This window comes from Phyllostomus hastatus, unplaced genomic scaffold (genome assembly GCF_019186645.2).
Source record: "Phyllostomus hastatus isolate PE091 unplaced genomic scaffold, TTU_PhHast_1.1 phas_contig_41, whole genome shotgun sequence".
In the NCBI taxonomy this organism is placed as follows: Eukaryota; Metazoa; Chordata; class Mammalia; order Chiroptera; family Phyllostomidae; genus Phyllostomus; species Phyllostomus hastatus.
In genome coordinates this window covers 8,871,870-8,893,014 of record NW_025333876.1, presented here as the reverse complement: position 1 = coordinate 8,893,014, position 21,145 = coordinate 8,871,870, and the positions used below count along the sequence as shown (strand labels likewise).

At 37.3% G+C, this 21,145-nt stretch overlaps 1 protein-coding gene across 5 annotated transcripts in view; it reads left to right on the top strand.

Annotated features, from left to right (window-relative positions):
• The window catches only part of ZDHHC20 (zinc finger DHHC-type palmitoyltransferase 20), a 72,577-nt gene extending 65,482 nt beyond the window's left edge, over window positions 1-7,095 (top strand). For all 5 annotated transcript variants that reach the window (XM_045844941.1, XM_045844942.1, XM_045844943.1 and 2 more), the window contains exons 12-13: window positions 4,221-4,295; window positions 5,754-7,095. In XM_045844941.1, coding sequence (XP_045700897.1) covers window positions 4,221-4,258 — 38 coding nt within the window. In that variant the 3' untranslated portion in view covers window positions 4,259-4,295; window positions 5,754-7,095. The remainder of the gene's footprint in view (window positions 1-4,220; window positions 4,296-5,753) is intronic.
• The last annotated feature ends 14,050 nt before the right edge of the window (window positions 7,096-21,145 follow it).

Sequence of the window (21,145 nt, the reverse complement as noted above, 5' to 3'; positions counted from 1 at the left end):
GGGCCAGCAACTCGATAGGTGCCAGGGACATTTGGGGAAGAACTGAATTGTTTGGCTTTAGGGTCAGGGCTGGAGAGGCAGCTTTCTACCAGACAGAAGTGCTAGCAGAGGCCATTTTTCCTTTTTAGAGCCCTCCCACACACAGAGCCCGAGGCAGGTACCATATCTGAGTTTCAACAACCTGGCTAATTCTATTAGCCCTACCTACTGATTCTCTGAGATACTCCATTACCCCCCACCATTTGCAAGCCCACCCAAGCCCTTTCCACACAAATAGCCTACCCTGGATTATGTTTTGTACTTCTGAAAATGTCTCAAATAAGTAGCTTCTGCTTACCCCATACCTCTTGCTAAGTGGCTCCAGACCTGGCACTAGTGGCAGCCAGCCTTGGTTTGCAGCTTGGCCTTTCCCGGATAATTCCAAGTAAGCACAGGTAGCAACAAACTACAGATCACTCTGAAGCTCATGCTGGGTGGCCCTGGGTGGGGCACAGGTGGCAGGTGACTTTGCATCTCTTGGGAGGTCCCAGAGCCAGCACACCCAGTGGGCAGCTTCACACCATCCTGGATTACAACTCAGTCTCCTCCATAGAAGACACACTCCAAGGCTAGACTTGGCAGGCAACAAAGCCCCACTGAAGTGAGTCTTGCTCCATGGGGTTGGCTGCTGCACAGCAGCTCCTCTAATGCAGTCAAAGCCAATCCTCACAGCTGATCAGCCCAGGGGTCAGTCTGTCCCAGTGGCTTGCCAACATCAGTCAAGGCTCAACCAATGGGTTAGCCAAAACGTTCATTTAGTTTTTTCCATAAAATAAAGGACACATTTTTCATTTCTACCAGTAACTTTATTGATTTGGACCTAGTCATGAATGTAGGATTATAAAGATGCTCAATGAATTTAGGGGAAGAGTATATGAACTTAGTGAAAACTTCAACAAGCAGGAAACAGAAAAAATTCAGAAAACATAAAGAGCCAGTCAGAAATGAAGAATACAATAACTGAAATGAAGAATAGTTTAAGGGAATCAAAAGTAAAGTTAATGAAACAGAGGATCAAATCAGCAATTTTGAAGATAAGGAAGCAGGAGGCAATCAGAACAGCAAAAAGAAAATTCAAAGAATGAGGATAGTTTAGGAGCCTCTGGTTCAATTTCACACATATCAATGTTTGTATCATAGGGGTGCAGGAAGAAAAAGAGCAAGGAATTGGAAACCTATTTGAAAAAATAATGATGGACTGTTTTCCTAACTTGGTAAGGAAAATAGGCATACTTGCCTTGGCTGCTGTGGCTCAGTGGATTGAACACTGGCCTGTGAACCAAAGGGTTGCTGGTTCAATTCCCAGTCAAGGCACATGCCTATGTTGCAGGCCAGGTCCCCATTAGGGGGCATACGAGAAGCAACCACACATTGATGTCTCTCCCTCTCTTTCTTCCTCCCTTTCCCTCTCTAAAAATAAAATCTTTTTTTAAAAAAGGCATACAAGTCCAGGGAGTCCCCACTGGGTCCCAAAGAGACCCACACCAAGACACATCATAATTAAAATGCCAAAGGTTAAAGACAGAATCTTAAAAGCAGCAAGAAAAAAAGCAGTTAGTTACTTACAAAGGCGCTTCCATAAGACTGTCAACTGACTTCTCAACAGAAACTTTCCAGGCCAGAAGTGATTGGCATGAAATATTCAAAGCGATGAAAACCAAGGACCTACAACCAAGATTACTTGATCCAACAAAGCTATCATCTAGAATCAAAGGATGCATAAAGAGCTTCCCAGACAAGAAGAAACCACTTCCACCATTAAACCATTATTAGAAGAAATGATAATGGGTCTTATTTAAGAAGAAAAAAAAGATTAAATAAATGAATAATGAAATGGCAATAAATACATAGCTTTCAACAATTACTCTAAGTACAAACAGATGAAATGCCACAAAGTACATGCCACAAATTACTCTAAGTACAAACAGATGAAATGCCATCAAAAGACATGATGACTGAATGGATAACAAAACAAGACCCTTATACATGCTATATCTACAAGAGACTCACTTCAGATTGAAAAATATACAGAGACTGAAAGTAAAGGGATGGAGAAAGATATTTCATGACATGTGGGAACAAAACAAAGTTGGGGTAGCAACACTTAATACCAGACAAAATAGACTTTAAAATAAGAATCAAAGACAGACCCAGCATCTTCACGTCCTGGTATTTATCTGAAGAAACCCAAAACACTAAATCAAAAAGATATACATCCATATGTTCATTGCAGCATTATTTACTGTGGATGAGCTATGGATGTACCTAAGGGTCTATCAATAGATGAGTGGATAAAGAAGTAGTGCATATATACAATGGAATGTATATATGTGACTGAGGCATAAAAAATAATGAAATATTGCCATTTACAACAACATGAATGGACCTAAAGGGAATATTGCTGAGTGAAATAAGTCAAAGAAAGATCAATGCCATATGATTTTACTTATATGTGGAATCCAAAAAACAAACAAGCAGAATAGAAACAGACTCATAGATAACAGAATATTTTGATGGTTGCCAGATAGGAAAAGGGTGGGTGAAAAAGGTGAAGGGATTATGATGTACAGATTGGTAGTTACAGAATAGTCACAGGAATATAAAGTAGGGTATGGGGAATATAGTCAATAATCTAATAACTGTGATGTCAGATGGATCAGGATGATCATATTGCAAGTTATATAAATATTTAATCACAAGGTTGTACAACTGAAACTACATAAACAAGGTTATTTTTTAGGGTCCTAGTTTTTGCTTATTAGAAAGTAACCTTTTCAAAAAGCATTATACTCTCACAGCCTTGTTATAAAAAGAGTGCACTTCAGTGTATTTTAACCTTTTTTTTAAAAAAGGTTTTATTTATTTTTAGAGAGGGGCGGGGAGAGAGAACTAGAGAAACATTGATTGGTTGCCTCTTGCATGCCCCCAGCTGAGGACCTGGCCCACAACCCAGGCATATGCCCTGACCGAGAATCAAACCAGTGACTTTTCATTTCGCAGGCGAGTGCTCAAGCCACTGAGCCATACCAGACAATGGTATTTTAACCTTTTCTTGATGACACAATCATTTCATGAATTATGGATGCATTATAGAACAGTTGATAGGATAAAAGTAGGCTTTTGGGCCCTGGCTGGATAGCTCAGTTGGTTAGAGCATCATCCTAGTTTTGCCATGGTTGTGGGTTCAATCCCCAGTAAGGGCAATACCAGAAGCAACCAATTAATGCATAATTAAATGGAACAACAAATCAGTCTCTCTCTCTCTCTTTCTCTCTCTCTCTTTCCCCTTTCCCTCCCTCCTCCCTCCCTCTCTTTCTCTCTAAAAATCAATCAATAAATAAATTAATATTTTAAAAAGAAGTGGGCTTTTGGATCGGGCCTAGGTCTATAATATAGTCTGGCCATTTACTAGTGTTATAGCCTAAAATATATCTATGGTTGTCCTTAATAATAATACCAACATTGGCATTGTCTTCTTTAACTGTATAAAAATAATTTGGACATTCAGGTCAATTTGTACTACAGGAAATAACCTAAAATTTCAAAAGTTGCTGTCACATTTTCTGATATTTTTTTGTCTTTTTGAAATTTTACAGCATTTAAATTATTCTCTAAAATTAGTATAGCTGGAATCATTAGATTCCTTGTATAGGATAAAGAGAAATACTCAGTTTTTTAAATCTTCACCAAGGATATGTTTATTGATTTTAGAGCAAGAAAGGAGGGAGGGAAGGAAGAAGGGGGAGGGACACACACACACACACACACACACACACACACACACACACACATTGATGTGAGAGAGAAACACTGGTTGCCTCTCGTACATGCCCCAACCGGCAGTGAACCCACAACCTAGGCATGTACCCTGCAAGGGTATTGAGCCTGCAACCTTTTGATTTATGGGACAATGCTCCCACCAACTGAACCACACCAGCCAGGGCTCTGGTGAATTCTTTAAAGCCAAATGACATTTTTACCAAAATAAAAAGAAAACCAGACTTCTAGCTCTTAGCACTGCTTTTCTTATTTCTGGTTCCACAAGATGACACATGGTTGGCACTATATGCCTATTTAGTGTGTACATAAGAGTCGCTTTTACTTTAATCATCAATTTTGCTATTTAACCAGGAACTTAATGCATTTTTTTGGTCATGTCATCTGTAATTTTGCACTTACAGGGACAAAGAACCATGTCACAGTGGCAATAGAAAATTGAGTACCATGTGGTCATAACTATCTAACTGAATAAGAAGGTAAGACAATACAGTGGTAATTTCCTTGAACAAATGCAGTTTATTTGCACATTTTTCATAATCTTAAAACAACTTGTAATTCAAATTTTTACTTTTTCAATTATATCAGCAGAATTATGTAGTTCAGGAGAAATCAGAAGAAAGCTGCCTAAATCTTATTTTCCATGCCCACCCTAGCACAATTTTAGTAAATATTTATTGGTAGATTAATGGAAAAACTAGTAAAAATTGTTTAGGATTGGTATACAAACAAACAACCTTTTTAGTAAATAGTCCCGTATTAATTGGTTTAAAGGAAAAAGGTGACATTTGCCCACTATTGAAAAAATTTGGCCCAGAGAAGTGACTAACAAAGGCTGAAAAAAAAAAAAGACTTAAGAGGTTCATTGATGTTATTTACTTTGTAAAAGAAACAACAAAAGAGCAATTTACATTAGACCAAGTACATGGATGAGTCATTCTTTACTGTATGTCCAGGGTCAGGAGCTGTAGAGAGGGTATCAGTCTGAGTCAGTAGTCTGAGCAATGAGGGTAATGGCTAACCTTAAGTTGAACTGCAGGGAGGTAATGAAGTGTCTCCTGACACTAAAGTCAAGGATACAGCTGTCTGTACTCAATCAGGAGCTGAGCTCAGTGGCATCCTGTGAAGATGTTCAATTTTCGATAAACCTACTTAGACTGTTTTGGTTACCTGTTGCCCTGTAATGAATTCTCACAAGTCGAGCAGCTTCAGACAATATGCATTCATTACCGTGGTTCCTGTTGTCATGAGTTTTTTAAAAGGTTGTCATCCTCAGTCTCAGGGAAGCTTCTGCTTTCTTGCATGGCATTTGTCACAAGCATTCAATTCTGTACAAAGGACCTAGTTCCCTGTCCAGAGTTATGCCAGAGCCAGAGACCCAGACAAAATCAGAACACAGGCACTCAGGCTGGGCTCTCAGGATGAGCAACAGGAGAGTGCTTGTCGTGGTCACCGTCCTAGTCAGTGCCACTGACAACTGGGGCTGTGGTACAGCATGTGGGCTTCAGATGGGGGTCCTCAGTCCTGGCTTTGTTTCTTCTTACTGTAGGGATAGTGGCTGCTGCCAGTGGTGGTGGAAAATCCCCAGCTGAAGTTCCTAGAACTGTTGCCGAGGGTCTTTCCTAAAATCCACAGCAATCTTTGGAAGGTGGATAAGATGTCTCCTCAGATCATGTCCCACTTAACAGTAAGAAAGAACCCTGAGAGTCTGGCTGTTATAAAATGCTCTCCTGATGCTCCAGGGGAAGAAGACAGATATCCCTATTTACTGCTTATAAAAATCCTTACTATTATTATAGTATAAGAGCATTAAAGCATTTCTTTCCTATTTTGTTAGTAGGTTTATACCTTAGCCCACAGAACCACTTAGTAAATTTTATATTCAGAAATGTAAAATCAAGTTTTAACCAATAAATCACTTTTTTCTGGTTTTACAGGTTTATGAAAATATATTATGGACTGATATTTTCAGTATTATTTGCAAGAAAATCATCAATGGGATGAAATAATTGAAGTATAGCAGAAGATATATTTTTTCAAAAGAAACGTTTGTACAGATTGCTGGATCCACAGAAGCGCTACTTGAAGGCAGAGCAGGAAGATGCCTTAATCTTAAGTAATTTCAACATTGACTTACAGCTACAAGAGTGACTTAATTTTACTTTGCAAATAACACCTGTTATGAGATGTTATGTTAGATCACATGTTAACATGGCATATGTACTTTTTGATACCTTAGTTACACTATCAGAGTTGTTTTTCAGTGTCCATGTGAATTGTCACTCCAGAAACACAAGCTAAAAACTGGTCTTAACTGAAGTACATTTAAGGGCAGTTTGGTGGCTGAAAGTGAATAATAATACCCAAATCACTGTTGCTTATACTATGTAAGGAAAAGAAAAGAACTTTTTAAAAATTGGGCGTTTGATAATTTATAATTACTATTTTATACTTTTCAACATTTTTAATAAAAGTTTTTTATTATTGGCTGCACAATAACACTCAGAAGGATTAAGATATCTAAATGTAATGATTTAAAACATGGCACATTTGAATAATTCATTGAAGGCTTAGTTCTAAGCATTAATACAACCATGTTGTATAATGTGCTCAAAGCTCAAAGGAAACTTGGCAGTATAAGGAATATTTTTGTTTCTGTTTTAAAATTACTTTCTGCTAAATTTTTATTAGTATACATGCATGCAACAGAAAGGTACATATGTTGTAGAAATATTGGACAAAGAAGGAATAGGTAGAAGTGGCTAGAAGAAAAGTAAAGAGAAAGACAGGCTGTTGTAAGCTGTTAAAAATATCTTCAGTCCTAAGGTATGTAGAATGCAACATGTTATTAAATTGATTTTCAAATTTCAGTTTAGTTAATGAAAAATTACTTTGGAACTTTTTACAGTAATCCTATAACAGCATAAACAGTGACTTAAAATGCAGTTTCAACAGAGTGAAATTTTAGCATAAGACTGCTCTCAGGAAAGAAATTTTACTTGAGTAGTCATTTGAAACTTCCTTTCTCCAATAGGTAGATTCCACTCTTAAATGCAAAAATACTAAGCCTGAACGCTTGCTGCCTAGACATGTGCCCTCTTTCCCTTTTAAAATCCAGTCAAAGTGGCAAGAATTGTTGTATTACTTATAAAGAAAAATACAGTATCTTTTAAATGTTAATCCTTCTTTATACTGTTCAGTCAAATATACACACACAAACCAAAATAATTGATTGCATCCAGGAATGGATAAAAATAAATCTTGTGTGTGTGTTGGCAATTTTGTGAATTATTTGAGAACCTAGTAAGTATCCAGCACTGTGCTGCATGTTTAAAAACAAGTACCACTAAGTCTCTAAGTCTTCCAAAGAACCATGCAAGATAAATACCACAATCTCCATTTTACAAATGAAAGCTGAGTCATAAAGATTTTAAGTGTCTTCTCAAAGTCACACAGTGAGTAAATGACCAAGTTTGACTTCAAATTCAGATCAGTGATCACTAATTTCATGCTTTGCTTGAGATACCTACCACATTGCTTCCCTGAGATAGTTTTGAAATGTATTTTTATAGAGGGGTGAAGATTAAAGAACTCCTTTGCTAGCCATGTAAGAAATGTTGTGAGACTGCCTGTTGATGTCTGCTTAAAGCTTTGAAGGTAGAGAAGGAGTGAATGAGAGAGCCTTGGGCACCTTTTCTCAATTACAAAATCCAACTGCATCATTTTTTATAGACCCTGAGAAATTAAATGACTTGCTAGATATGGCAGTTTGACCTAAAGATGGAAGAAAAGTGGGTAAGAAAAATCTGACATGCTCTTTCATGCCTGTGTCTTTGCAAAATGGGTTTTCTGTTTGGATTTCTCCTCCCCATCCACCTGGTGACTCAGCTACAGCATCAGGTCCTCTACAAAATTTCCCATTACTTTTCTTTTTCTTTATTTTAAATTGTTAAAATCTTTATTGTAGTTTTTCCATTACCATTTAGTACCCTTATACTTCTCTCCCCTCAGCAATCACCACACTGTTTTCCATGTCCATGAGTCCTTTTTCCTTTTTGCTCAATCCTTCCACTGTCTCACCTCCAGCCCACCCCTACCGGCTGTCATCCTCTCTCTGTCTATGAGTCTGTCCCCATTTTCCTTGTTAGTTTAGTTTGTTCATTAGATTCCACATATGAGTGAAATCAAATGGTATTTATCTTTCTCTGACTGGCTTATTTCAGTTAGCATAATGTTCTCCAGGTCCATCCTATTCCATTGTGTAAATGTCCCACAGTTGTTTTATCCACCCATCTATTAATGGGCACTTAGACTGCTTTCAGATCTTGGTGATTGTAAATAACTCTGCAATGAACATATGGGTGTTTATGTCCTTTCGAATTAGTGTTTTAGGTTCCTTAGGATGTATTCCCAAAAGTGGGATTGCTGGGTCCAAAGGCAGATCCATTTTTAGATTTTTGAGTTATGTCCATATTGCTTTCCACAACAGCTGCACCAGTCTGCATTCCCACCAACAGTGCAAAAGGGCCCCCGTTTCTCCGCATCCCCACCAGCGCTTGTTGATTTATTGATGATAGCCATTCTGACAGGTGTGAGATGATATCTCATTGTGGTTTTAATTTGCATTTCTCTGATGATGAGTGACAAGCATCTGTTCATGTCTGTTGGCCATCTATATGTCCTCTTTGGAGAAGTGTCTCTTCAGGTCCTTTGCCCCTTTTTAAATGAGTTGTTTTTTGTTTTGTTTTGTCTTGGTGTTGAGTTTTGTAAGTTCTTTAAATTTTGGATATTAACCTCTTATCAGATGTATCAGGAATATGGGTTGTCTGTGGGTTGTCTTTTAATTTTGTTGAAGATTTCCTTTGCTGTGCAAAAACTTTTTAGTTTGATGTAGTCCCATTTGTTTTTGTATTTTCTTTTGTTTCCCTTGCCTGGGGAGATATATCTGATAAAATATTCCTACAAGCAGTGTCAGATTTTTGCTGCCTGTTTTCTGCTATGATTTTTATGGTTTTGGGTCTAACATTTAACTCTTTGACCCATTTTGAATTTATTATTGTGTATGGTGTAAGGAGGTGGTCTAGGTTCATTTTTCTGTATGTATCTGTGCAATTTCCCCAACACTATTTATTGAATAAACTTCTTAGCCTATTGTATGCACTTGCTTCCTCTGTCAAATATTGACTGTAAAGTTGTGGGTTTATTTCTGAGCTCTATTTTCTATTACATTGATCTTTGTGTTTGTTTTTATGCCAGTACCATGCTGTTTTGATTACTATGGCCTTATACTACAGTTTGATATTAGGTAGCGTGATTTCTCCAACTTTGTTCTTTCTCAGGATGGCTGTTGCTATGCGGGGCCTTTTGTGGTTCCATATAAATTTTTGAAATATTTGCTCCATTTAAATTTAAATATGCCATTGGAAATACAACATTGGGATCTTGGTAGGAATTTCGTTGAATCTGTAGACTGCTTTGGATTGTAAGGACATTTTAATGATGTTAATTCTTCCTATCCGTGAACACATTATATGCCTCCACATATTCATATTTTATTTAGTTTCTTTGTTAGTTCATTATTGGCATATAAAAATGCAACTGATTTCTAGATATTAAATTTGTATTGTGCTGAATTCATTTATTCTAGTAGCTTCTCAGAATCTCTGGTGTTCTCTATATATAGTATCATGTCATTTGCAAATAATGCCAGTTTTACTTCTCCCTTTTCAGTTTGGATGTCTTTTATTTCTTCTTCTTGCCTGATTGCCATGGCTAGGACTCTCAGTACCGTGTTAAATAAGAGCAGTAAAAGCAGACATTCCTGTCTTGATCTTAAGGGGAACACTTGTAGTTTATGCCCATTGAGTATAATGCTGGCAGTGGGTTTGTCATATATGGCCTTATTATGTTTGTGTATGTTCCCTGTAATCCCACTTTGTTGAGAGTTTTTATCGTAAATTGGTGCTGGATTTTATCAAACGCTTTTTCTGCATCTATTGATATGATCATGTGGTTTTTATCCTTCGTTTGTTTATGTGGTGAATCACATTTATTGATTTGCAAATATTTTACCAACCTTGCATTCCCAGAATACATCCCACATGATCATGATGTGTGATCTTTTTGATGCATTGCTGTATTTGGTTTGCCACTATTTTGTTGAGAATTTTAGCCCCTGGGTTCTTCAGGGATATTGGCCTGTAATTCTCTTCCTTTGTATTGTCTTTATCTAATTTTGCAATTAGGATAATGCTGGTCTCATAAAATGAGTTTGGGATCCTTCACTCCTCTTGAATTTCAAGAAATAATTTGAGTAGGAGAGGGGTTAGTTCTTCTTGGAATATTTGGTAAAATTCTCCTATGAAGCCATCTAGTCCAGGGCTTTTGTTTGTTGAGAGTTTTTTGATTACTGCTTCAATTTCAGTAGGTGTGAAACATCTCTTCAGATTCTCTGATTCTTCCTGATTTAGTTTTGGAAGAGTTTGAAAGATTTTTATATTTCTAAGAATTAATCCATTTCATCCAGTTTATCCAGCTTCTTGGCGTACAGTTGTTCATAATATTTTCTTATTATCCTTTGTGTTTCTTTGGTGTCAGTTGTTATTGCCCCTCTTTCATTTCTAATTTTATTTATTTGGGTCCTTTCTCTTTTTTTCTTAATGATCTGGTCAAATGTTTGTCAATCCTGTTTATCTTTTCAAAGAACCAGCCCTGGGCTTGATTGATCTTTGTATGTTTTTTTTTTTTTTTTTAAAGACACTATTTTGTTTATTTCTGTTCTGATTTTTATTATTTCCTTCCTTGTACTCACATTGGGCTTGTTTGCTATTCTTTTTCAAGTTCTTTTAGTGTAAAGTTAGATTGTTTATTTGAGCTTTTTTCTTGTTTTTTGAGATAGGCCTGTAATGCTGTGAATTTCCATTAGGATTGCTTTACCAGTGTTCCACAGATTTTAGATTGTTGGGTCCTCATTTTCATTTGTTTCAGGGTATCTTTTGATTTCTTCCTTGATCTCATTGTTGACCCATTCATTGTTTAATAACATATTATTTAGCTTTCATGTCTTTGTGTGTTTTTCATTGTTCTTCTTGTGATTGATTTCTTGTTTCATAGCATTGTGATCAGAGAAGATGCTTGATTTGATTTCAGTCTTCCTAAATTTACTAAGACTTGTTTTGTGTCCTAACATGTGGTCTGTCCTAGAAAATGTCCCATGTGCACTTGAAACGTATGTATATTCTGCTGCTTTGGGATGAAATTTTCTGAGGATATCAGTAATCTTCATTTGATCCACTGTGTCATTTAAGGCCGCTGTGTTCTTGTTGGGAGTGGAGTACTCTACCTGAGAAAGATGGCTCCTGCAGATTTTCTGTCCGGAATGCCTATCCACTGAAGTCAATGTGGTGTTAAAATCCCCTACTATGACTGTATTTCTGTCAGTCTCTCCCTTTATGTTCATCAAGATTTGCTTCACACAATTAAGTGTTCCTATATTAGGTGTGTAAGTGTTTACTAGGGTTATATTCTCTTGTTGGATTTTTCCCTTTATCTTTATGTATTATCCTTGTCTCTTACTATAGCCTTGGTTTTAAAGTCTTTTTTGATGTAATTACTACTCACCCAGCATTTTTTCCTTTCCATTTGCACAAAGTATGTTTTTTTATCCCTTTGATTGTATATATGTGTCTTGTTTTCTTATCCATTCAGTTATGCTATGTCTTTTGGTTCCAGCATTTAAACCATTTACATTTAAGGTGATTGATTATTGATAGATTCATATTTAGTGCCATTTTATTGTTAGATTTTTCCTCTTTTTCTTCCTTCTCCTCCTCCCCCTCCTCCACCTTCTTCCTCTTCTCCCCATCTTCTCCCCCACTGCTCCTCTGCCTTTTTCTTTTCTTTCTGGCAAGTCCTTTAACATTTGTTGCAGAACTGGTTTGGTGTTAACAAGCTACTTTAGCTTTTCCTTGTCTGGGAAGCTCCTATTTCTCCTTCAGTTTTAAATAATACCCTTGCTGGGTAACGTAGCCTTAGTTGTACATCCTTGCTTTTCATCACCTTGACTATCTCACACCACTTCTGTCTGGCCTGAAAAGTTTCTGTTGAGAAATCAGATGACAGTCTAATTAGTGCTCCCTTGTATATAACTACCTGTTTTTCTCTTGTGGCTTTTAGGATTCTCTCGTTGTCTTTAAGCCTTGTCATTTTAATGAAGATATGTCTTGGTGTAGGTCTTTTTGGGGACTCTCTGAGCTTCCTGGACTTGAGTTTCTTTTTCCTTCACAAGATTAGGGAAATTTTCAGTTGTGATTTCTTCAAATAGGTTCTTGATCCCTTGTTTCCTCTCTTTTCCTTCTAGTATTCCCATGATGTGGATGTTGTTGTTCTTCATACTATCCAAAATGTTTAAGAAACATTAAGAACTTAAGAAGCTCTCCTCATTTTTTCAAATTCTTTTTTCATTTTGCTGCTCTGCCTGGGTGTTTTCTTTCTACCTTGTCTTCCAGATCACTAAGTTGATCCTCTGCTTCATCTAACCTACTGTTTATTCCTTCCAGTGTATTATTTATTTCAGATACTGCTTTTTTTATTTCTGTTTTTTTTTTATGGTTTCTATGTCTTTTTTCATGCTGTTGTGTATCCTAATAATCATTACTCTAAATTATCTGATAAATTGCTTGCCTCCATTTCATCTAGTTTTTCTTCTGGAGAATTCTCTTTTCTTTTATTTGGGATCTGCTTCTTTACTTTTCCATTTTGGTTGCTTCTTTGTATTTTCTGTTTTAGTTGTTAGACTGATCAATGATATAGCCTCAAGCTGTAATCAGCAGCCTGGATTAAGCTCTACAGGGTAGAGCAGAGTAATTCTTGTGGATGGGGCTATTGCTTCTCCTCAGGCTGTTGCCATTTGGAGAGGAGTGCTGTACTTGAGAAAGATGGCTCCTGCAGTATGAGGAATGACTCAGCACAGGAATCCTGGCATCTCTTCCTTCACTTCTCTCCCCAGAGCCAGCAACCCCAGAATCTCTTCAAGTGTCTCTAGTCAACTCTTATCTCTGTCTGCCAGAGCCCAGTGTAAATGACTGCAAACAATTTTTTTATGTGTTGACCCTTTAATAGGCTCTCTGCATCTCCAGCTATCTCACCCTGGCAAAAAGAAACCCTGCTGCTTTTCACAGGTAGATATTTTCTGGGATCCTTTCCAGTTCTGGTGCTGTAGGCTAGCAGCCCAGCTTGGATTTTAGACCCCACATTTCTCTGTGAGAAGCCACCTGTCCCTTTAATATTTCTCCAGAACTTCAGTTACCACCTATGGGAGTCCAGCCAGCCCTCTTGTGCCTCCTCCACACCCCCTACCATTCTTTTTTGCAGTGAAGTGGTTTTACAATTTAGTTGTAATTCCAGCTTGGTACTGGGAGGAGGTTAGTGTATCTTCTACTTACTCCTCTGCCATCTTGGATCTCACTAAAAATAAATCTTAGCCAGCATCTATAATTTAGATAATCTAGAGTTATTGTTTTCTTATCTGTAACATCGGATTTAGGGGAGGGGATGTTACCAATGAGTTGGACTGGGTGAACTCTCACAATCTTAGATTTCTGATTTTGCAACTAACCTTACTTTTTATTCATCCAACAAATACTTTTGGGAGCACTTTCTGTATGTCAAACAGTATACTAGGCATAGCTCTATAATTTCCTAATGTCACATAAATTTTATAGTCAACTATTTCAGGTTTACAATTTATAGGATTTGTCTAATTCCACTAATACTAATATTACATTTTAAAAGAATATAACTTTTTCCCCTTTGGATGTGCTAGCTTTAAAAATATAATCTGGGATCCTATAATGTAACATGAATTATTCCATCTTTATTTCAAGTCTTAATAATACTGATTCTAGAAAAGTTTTAAATAATGAGAGCTAAGGGGTATCAGTTACCAACCAAAATCATCACTTTATTTTGATGTTTGCATATTATAAGGAAATACTAAATGTTTTAAACTTACTACTTTCAGAAAGTATCTGGCACTTCTTATGAGTATTTCTACATTTAGATAAAAGGATTTGCATGTACCTGATTAACAAGTGAGGAAACAATTTTCCCCTTTTACGTATTCAGGCACTTTTGTAATATTGTAGTCTTTCTCAGTTCTTTTAAGTTATGTTATTTAACATCGTCTTTAATAGCAAATACCTTTTCAGACATTTTCATTTAAAACTTTTTACTTTATTTTTGGCTTAATTCATGGCCAACATTTTGCCACATTCTGAATAATATTTGGCTGAGTTTATTCATACACATTAATGACCCTTCAGCAGGGGCCTACAGGTGCAGTATGGTATCAGAGAATGTCTGCCTTTTTGGTATTTCATCTGGTATTGATTAATGCTGTCACTCTTTGGGTTGAAATGTCAAAATGGAGCCCTGTGAAAACAGATTAATACTGCTTTATTGTCCTTCCAAACATTTGAACAAATGTGATATTTAAGGAAAATTAAGTTGAATTTAAGATCTTGCCACTGCCATTTTAAAAAATGTAGACAAGAGACTTGGTTTTACCTGGGTACAAACTTACTTTAATACTCAGTCCCTGAGGCATCTGACCAGTAAGTTATCACTTTGCCAAACCAAAGAGCAGCTGCAGTAAAGCAGTTATGAAATAGGAACATGTTTACAGAGTTTAGTTTCATCTTTACATGTGGATGATTTTAAAATCATTTTACATATTTAGTGGTTATGATTCAATGTATCATAAGTTAATATGACTACAAGATTAATTAAATCAAATACACAATGTTTACTTGAATTTTATTTCTATTAGAAAGCAGAGTTTGACTTTGTTTACAGGAATGTTTAAATTCAAGATTATCAGACATTCAGTAAACTACAGCAAATGTATGTTAAGTGGTTGGTGTTTGGATCTGCATATTTGGGGCACTGAACAGACAGTGACAAATATGTTGAGCTTCCACTTTGTTCTAGGACTACCACTGTTGTCAATAGAAAGTACTTTTAATCTGTTACAAAGCAATTAATCATTTTTGCATTTCAGCTAACAGAAAGACCATATCTAATATGTAAGACACAGGTAATATGTAAACCTGAAATCCCCATGTTTCATATAATCTGAACTATATTTTCAAATTTAAATTTAAAATGCAATATAGATTCAGAAAGGTCCATATTTTTCTAACGTGTTCACTTTGTATTATTTTGTTGGCTTGCATAAAGAAGCAAGAATTGTATTGGGTTGGCCAAAAAGTTCGTTTGTTCTTTTCCATAAGATGGCTCTAGTAGCGCTTAGTTGTCTTTAACTTCATTTGAAACAGTTTTGTTAGATTGTAGTAAGACAGCTGTTATGTCAGCAGGCATTTTTAAAGAGTTGGTGAATTTTTGTGTAGCCATTTTAATATTGAAGATAGAGGAAAATGTGCAACATTTTCAGCATACTATGCTTTATTATTTCAAGAAAGGTAAAAACATAACTGAAATGCCAAAAAAGATATGTGCAGTTTATAGAAAAGGTGCTGTGACTGATTGAACCTGTCAGAAGTGGTTTGCAAAGTTTCATGCTGGACATTTCTTGTTGGATAATACTTCACAGTTGGGTAGAACAGCTGAAGTTGACAGAGATCAAATCGAGACATTAATTGACGACAGTCAACGTTATACCACGTGGGAAATACCTGACATACTTAAAATAACCAAATCAATAAAGTTACTGGTGAAAATTAAAAATGTGTCTTTTATTTTATGGAAAAAAACACATGGACTTTTTGGCCAACCCATTATTTCTATTAAAAGTTTGAGAAAGCTAGTGGTCAAGTTATTATATTTGTACATGATTGCAGATAAGTCTATGTCCATTTAAAAGAAAAGATGGACACTTTTAAAGTGAACTTTAATGTTTTTATATAAACATATTTGAAATAACAGTTTCCTTTGGTTAGCTTTACTTATTAAGTCCAGTAAGCCTTGTATTTGTTCCCCATAAATATAACCCTGAACCATGACTTAATGTTAATTCTTTGCTTTGCCTTTTGGATGGCCTAACCTACATTAACATAAAGGTTGAACATTTTAAACTTTTTAAAATAAATCATAATTTACTTTATTAATAAATAACAAAGTCCTGTATTTGAACAGTTCATTGTTGTGATAAAGTAGCATTTACCAAGTGAGGGAATAATTATTATTTTGGTAAAAAATCTGGTAAAATAGTGTCAGAGATTTGGATAATAATTAGGGGTGATCACATCTAAGACAGGTATTTGAATGCACATTATTGTAGTTTACCTAGGCCAAGGGTATAGATAGTTTTATTAAAAAAGGTTATGTTAGCTTTTCCTGAATGTAATTTTCAATTCAGAAGTCAATTTTGGATGATAAGCACTTTGATGTGGGGGGACTCCGCCCACAGAGCTTCCCCTGTCTGCCATGGATGAGAATAAGTCTACCAAGACATGATCTGCCTAGAGAGAAAAGGTTATCAATCTCTCAAAGAAGAAGGGCCTTGAGCCTGTTCTGCAATGGGCTTTTATTGGGTTTAATTTGCACAGGAATACAAGTAAAGCTCATCAATCAGTCAGGCAGTAATGATCAAACAGTAGATACCATTCAAAGAACTATGAGGACTTATTCTGATTCAGGGTCAGATAGCTAAAAGGCCATAAAGCTTTGGAGAAACAAACTCATTTTATGCTTGGACTCTTATCGTTTAAATTGAGGTTATTCTTAGCAAAGGAGGTTTCACAGGATCTTATCCATTCTTTCTTAGGCCTGATTGTCCTGGAGAACCACCCTTCCCAGAACAGGGCTGCACCCACCTCTGGCATTGTTTTAGGCTTAGGTCACATAGGGGATGTGGGCAGCCAAGAGATTAGAAGACTTTTTACAGATAGAATGAGGACTCAGGCTATGTCAAAGCCTAGGGGTGAGGGTCCATCACCCCCTTTTTCTATCGTCCCCCAAGTCCTTCCTTGATGGCCCCATTGCAACATGCCTGTCCTAGGTCACCCCTCCCTTGAGGAAGCTTACCTGTCATTGGCTAACTAGTGAACTGCTGGGGCCAAGAAGGGTGAGGTAAAGGGGGCAGAGGCTGCACCCCTGCCAGGGAGATAAGCTTTATCTCCTTAGTGGCTTATGGTCCCAAGGTCTTTTTACTCAGCCATAGCCATGCGGGGGTAACAGTTTCTGAAACCCGGCAGAGCAGTTCCCAACACTTTGAAAACACTAGAAGTCATTGAGTTGTGGTTGTCAAAGTGGTGAATAGTAGATTTTATTAATAGAATTCCTTTGTGGCATTTGTGTTACAATTCCCCTCCAAAGGGACAAATAGTTCAGGCTGTTGAATGAAACAAGAAGGATCTGAGATGGAGTTGAATCCCAGGAATCCTCTGAGGCCAGTAGAGACAAGGCAACCTTTGCAAAGGGGGAGGGGGGGAGGAGTGGGAATGCTGGATGCTAATTCAGCACTGTTTGGGGTAGGGCAGAGGATTAACTACTAAATGACCAAGTTTTAACTCTTTTTTTAAAGAAAACTAATGACATCATCTTGGCCTTACTTTTCTCCTTTCTCATAAAGCTAGCTTTTTGGAACTACTCTGGGAAAGTTGAGTGATGTTGGCCTCACGTACTTGTTTTACTCATTATAGTACCTAAAGGAATGAGAACATTTAGTTTCTTCTGTGTAACAGTTTTTTATGTGTGAGCTTAACCATCTTTTTGGTTAACCAAAGGATGGTTAAGCTCACCAAAGGAGTCACTGCCCTTGTCATTGTCTTCAACCCTTCAGTGCCTTCCTTCTTGTGCAAAGGACTGAAGTGCTGCTTCTACTCCTTAATTCAGGGCACCCTGTTTTCAACCAAGAATAGGCTGATTTCAGGGGAAAACTGAAACTCAGAGCTGACTGTGGGCTACACCTGGGGTTGCAACCGTGGAAGATACTCCCAGTCTCACAAGAAAGTTAGATGAAAAGTGTGCCAGAGACCAGCAGGCAAGCTGCACTGTTCCCTGTCTGGCCCCTCCCCCACAGGCAGTGGCAAAGCGCAGCAAAGAGGGTCGCCCTGCCTAGGTGAATATCTAAGGCCCCGCCCCCGCACAACATATCAGCTGCGCCAAGACAAAGAAATATGGCCTAAATGAAAGAACAGAGCAAAGCCTCAGAAAGAGAACTAAGCAAAGAGGAGATCGCCAACCTATCTGATGGAGAATTTAAAGCCCTGGTAATCAAAATGCTCACAGATCTGATTGAGCTTGGTCGAAAAATGAAAAGAGAAATGAAGGATACCCAAAGTGAAATAAAGCAAAATATTCAGGGAACCAACAGTGACAGGAAGGAAACCAGGACTCAAAGCAGTGATTTGGAACCAAAGGAAGAAATAAACATCCATCCAGAAGAAAAGGAAGAAACAAGAATTCTGAAAAATGACCTGGCTGGTGTAGCTCAGTGGATTGAGCGCGGGCTGGGAACCAAAGTGTCCCAAGTTCGATTCCCAGTCAGGGCACATTCCTGGGTTGCAGGCCATAACCCCCAGCAGCCGCACATTGAAGTTTCTCTGTCTCTCTCTATCTCCCTCCCTTCCCTCTCTAAAAATAAATAAATAAAATCTTTTAAAAAAAAAAGAATTCTAAAAAATGAAGAGAGACTTAGGAACCTCTGGGACACCTTGAAACATTCCAATATCCGAATTATAGGGGTGCTAGAAGAAGAACAACAACAACAGCAAGAAATTGAAAACTTACTTGAAAACATAATGAAGGCAAACTTCCCCAATCTGGCAAGTTCAGGAAGCCCAGAAAGTCTCAAAGTTGGACCCAAAGAGGAACACACCAAGGCACATCATCAAGTTACCCAAGATTAAAGATAAGGAGGGAATCCTAAAATAAGTCAGAGAAAAGGAGAGAGTTACCTACAAAGGAGTACCATTAGGCTATCAGATGATTTCTCAAAAGAAACCTTGCAGGCAAGAAGGGGCTGCAAAGAAGTATTTGAAGTCATGAAAGGCAAGGACCTACATGCAAGATTACTCTATCCAGCAAAGCTTTCATTTAGAATGGAAGGACAGATAAAGTCCTTCCCAGATAAGGTCAAGTTAAAGGAGTTCATCATCACTAAGCCCTTATTATATGAAACATTAAAGGGACTTATCTAAGAAAAGGATAAAAAATATGAACAGTAAAATGACAACAAATTCACAACTATCACCAAATGAACCTAAAAGAAAAGAAAAACAATGAAAACAAAAACTAAGCAAACAACCAGAACAGGAACAGAATCAGAAAAATAGACATCACATGGAGGGATTTCAGTGGGGAGAGGGAAAGGAAGAATAGGGGGGAAAGGTACAGGGAAGAAGCAGCATAATTACTAGGCATAAAATATATGGGGAGAGAAAAATGGTATAGGAAAAGGACTCAAAGAACTTATATGTACAACCCATGGACATGAGCTAAGGTGGGGGATGCTGGAGAGTTGGGGGGGAGAGCAGGGTAGTGGGGGTTTGATACCCTGGATGTAAGGATGGAAAAACTAATAGCATAATCATTAAAAAAAAATACTTTAAAAAAATGTATCCTCCTTGCCCATTCCCCTCGTAATGTAATTATCCAGGCTTTCCTACTCCAGTAGCATTCTTCCATCACACTCTCCCTAGCCTTCAAACCAAGTTTACATTTCTCTGCTGCCTGGAATCCTATACTTCTATCTAGTACTAATTTCATTTAGCCACATATTGGTTATAAATACTTGCAAGTCAACTCACTAGATTATAAATTCTTGAAGAGGTTTTCTTTGTAATGACTACCCACAAAATGAACACTGAAATTTAGAAAACAATTTCAGTGAATTTAATGTCCATTAGACTTGTTAGCTGTTGTGCTAAGTTTTCAAAGGAAAATGGGCACCAGAGGCAATAAAATTATCCCAAACTTGAAAAATATTAAACTGTCTTTGACACATTTTAGTGGAAGTATAAATTTATGATGCAGTATCTCTGGAGAGCAATTTGACAACATCAGGTTTTCAAATGCCCATATTCTTTGACCTATCAGGTTCTACTTTTAGAAGTTCTACAGATTTACTGATGCATTATGAGCAATAGTTACAAGGATGTTTGTTGCAGTTCTGTCTGAAGCAACAACAGACTAAAAACAACATAAATGGTTTAGTTTCTTAGGCAGAATATCTGAAAGGAGACAACATTTAATGGGGTTGCCTCCAAAGGAAAATGAAAGGTCAGCAATAGGTTACAGTTCACTGTGTGTTCTTTTATGCTATTTCATTTTCATACCATGTGCATATATTGCAAAAAAGAAAAATGGTGTCTTAGATGATCCATAGATCCATGGGGAAGAGAAGTTATTTGACATAATGCTGGACCAATGTGCTAGTCATTTGGAAAAAGGTAATGATGCTTCTATGGTTTGCCTCACAGCAGTAAATTCCCGATATCTCATGGACTTTATCAGACAATTAAAGCAGAAAGGTACAGCAAGAAAAGATGAGTAAAGTGTTTTATAATAGGATAGGAAGGTTATTCCTGTGCAGGTATACTGCTGATTATCATAAAAACAGATTTGAGTACATGACAATTTGAGAGAAAAACTAGCACTAATAGGAAAAAGTTTTAAGACAAGATGAGATTCACAAAAGAAATAGGGCTGATGAGTAACAGCATGGAGCAAAGATGCTCTGGTTCATTAAGGAAATGCGAGTGAAGTCAGTAATAAGCAAATCACCAGTGTTGCTGAGGATGAGGGCAACGAAGCATTTTTGGTGGGAGTGTAAAATGGCTTAACTGCAAAAAAATAAAAAGGTAATTTGGCAATACGTGTCAAAGTTGCACTGTGTAATCAATCTCTCTACAGGCAACCCCACTCTTAAGAATTCATATAGAGCCCTGGCTGGTGTGGCTCAGTGGATTGAGTGCAGACCTGCAAACCAAAAGGTTGCTGGTTCAATTCCTGGTCAGGGCACATGTCTGGATGCACACCAGGTCCCCAGCTCGGGGAGTACAACAGGCAACCGATTTATAAATGTATCTCTTGCACATTGATCTATGTTCCTCTCCCTCACTCTCTCAAAAAAGAATTTTTTTTAAGAATTCAGATAGGGATATGTATATAAGGTGTGAAGTAAAGAAAAAATATATATTGGTCTCTGCCCCCAGTTCCTGGCAGAGTTCCTGAAGCCCTTGTAATTTCCTAAATAAGAGCACTATAAGCATCTCTTGTTCTAAAGAGGTGACTAGGTGGGCTCTTCGATGGGGGTTGGTCATCAGAAAGACTAGAAAAATAAGCTTGATTTTACACCTCATCTTTC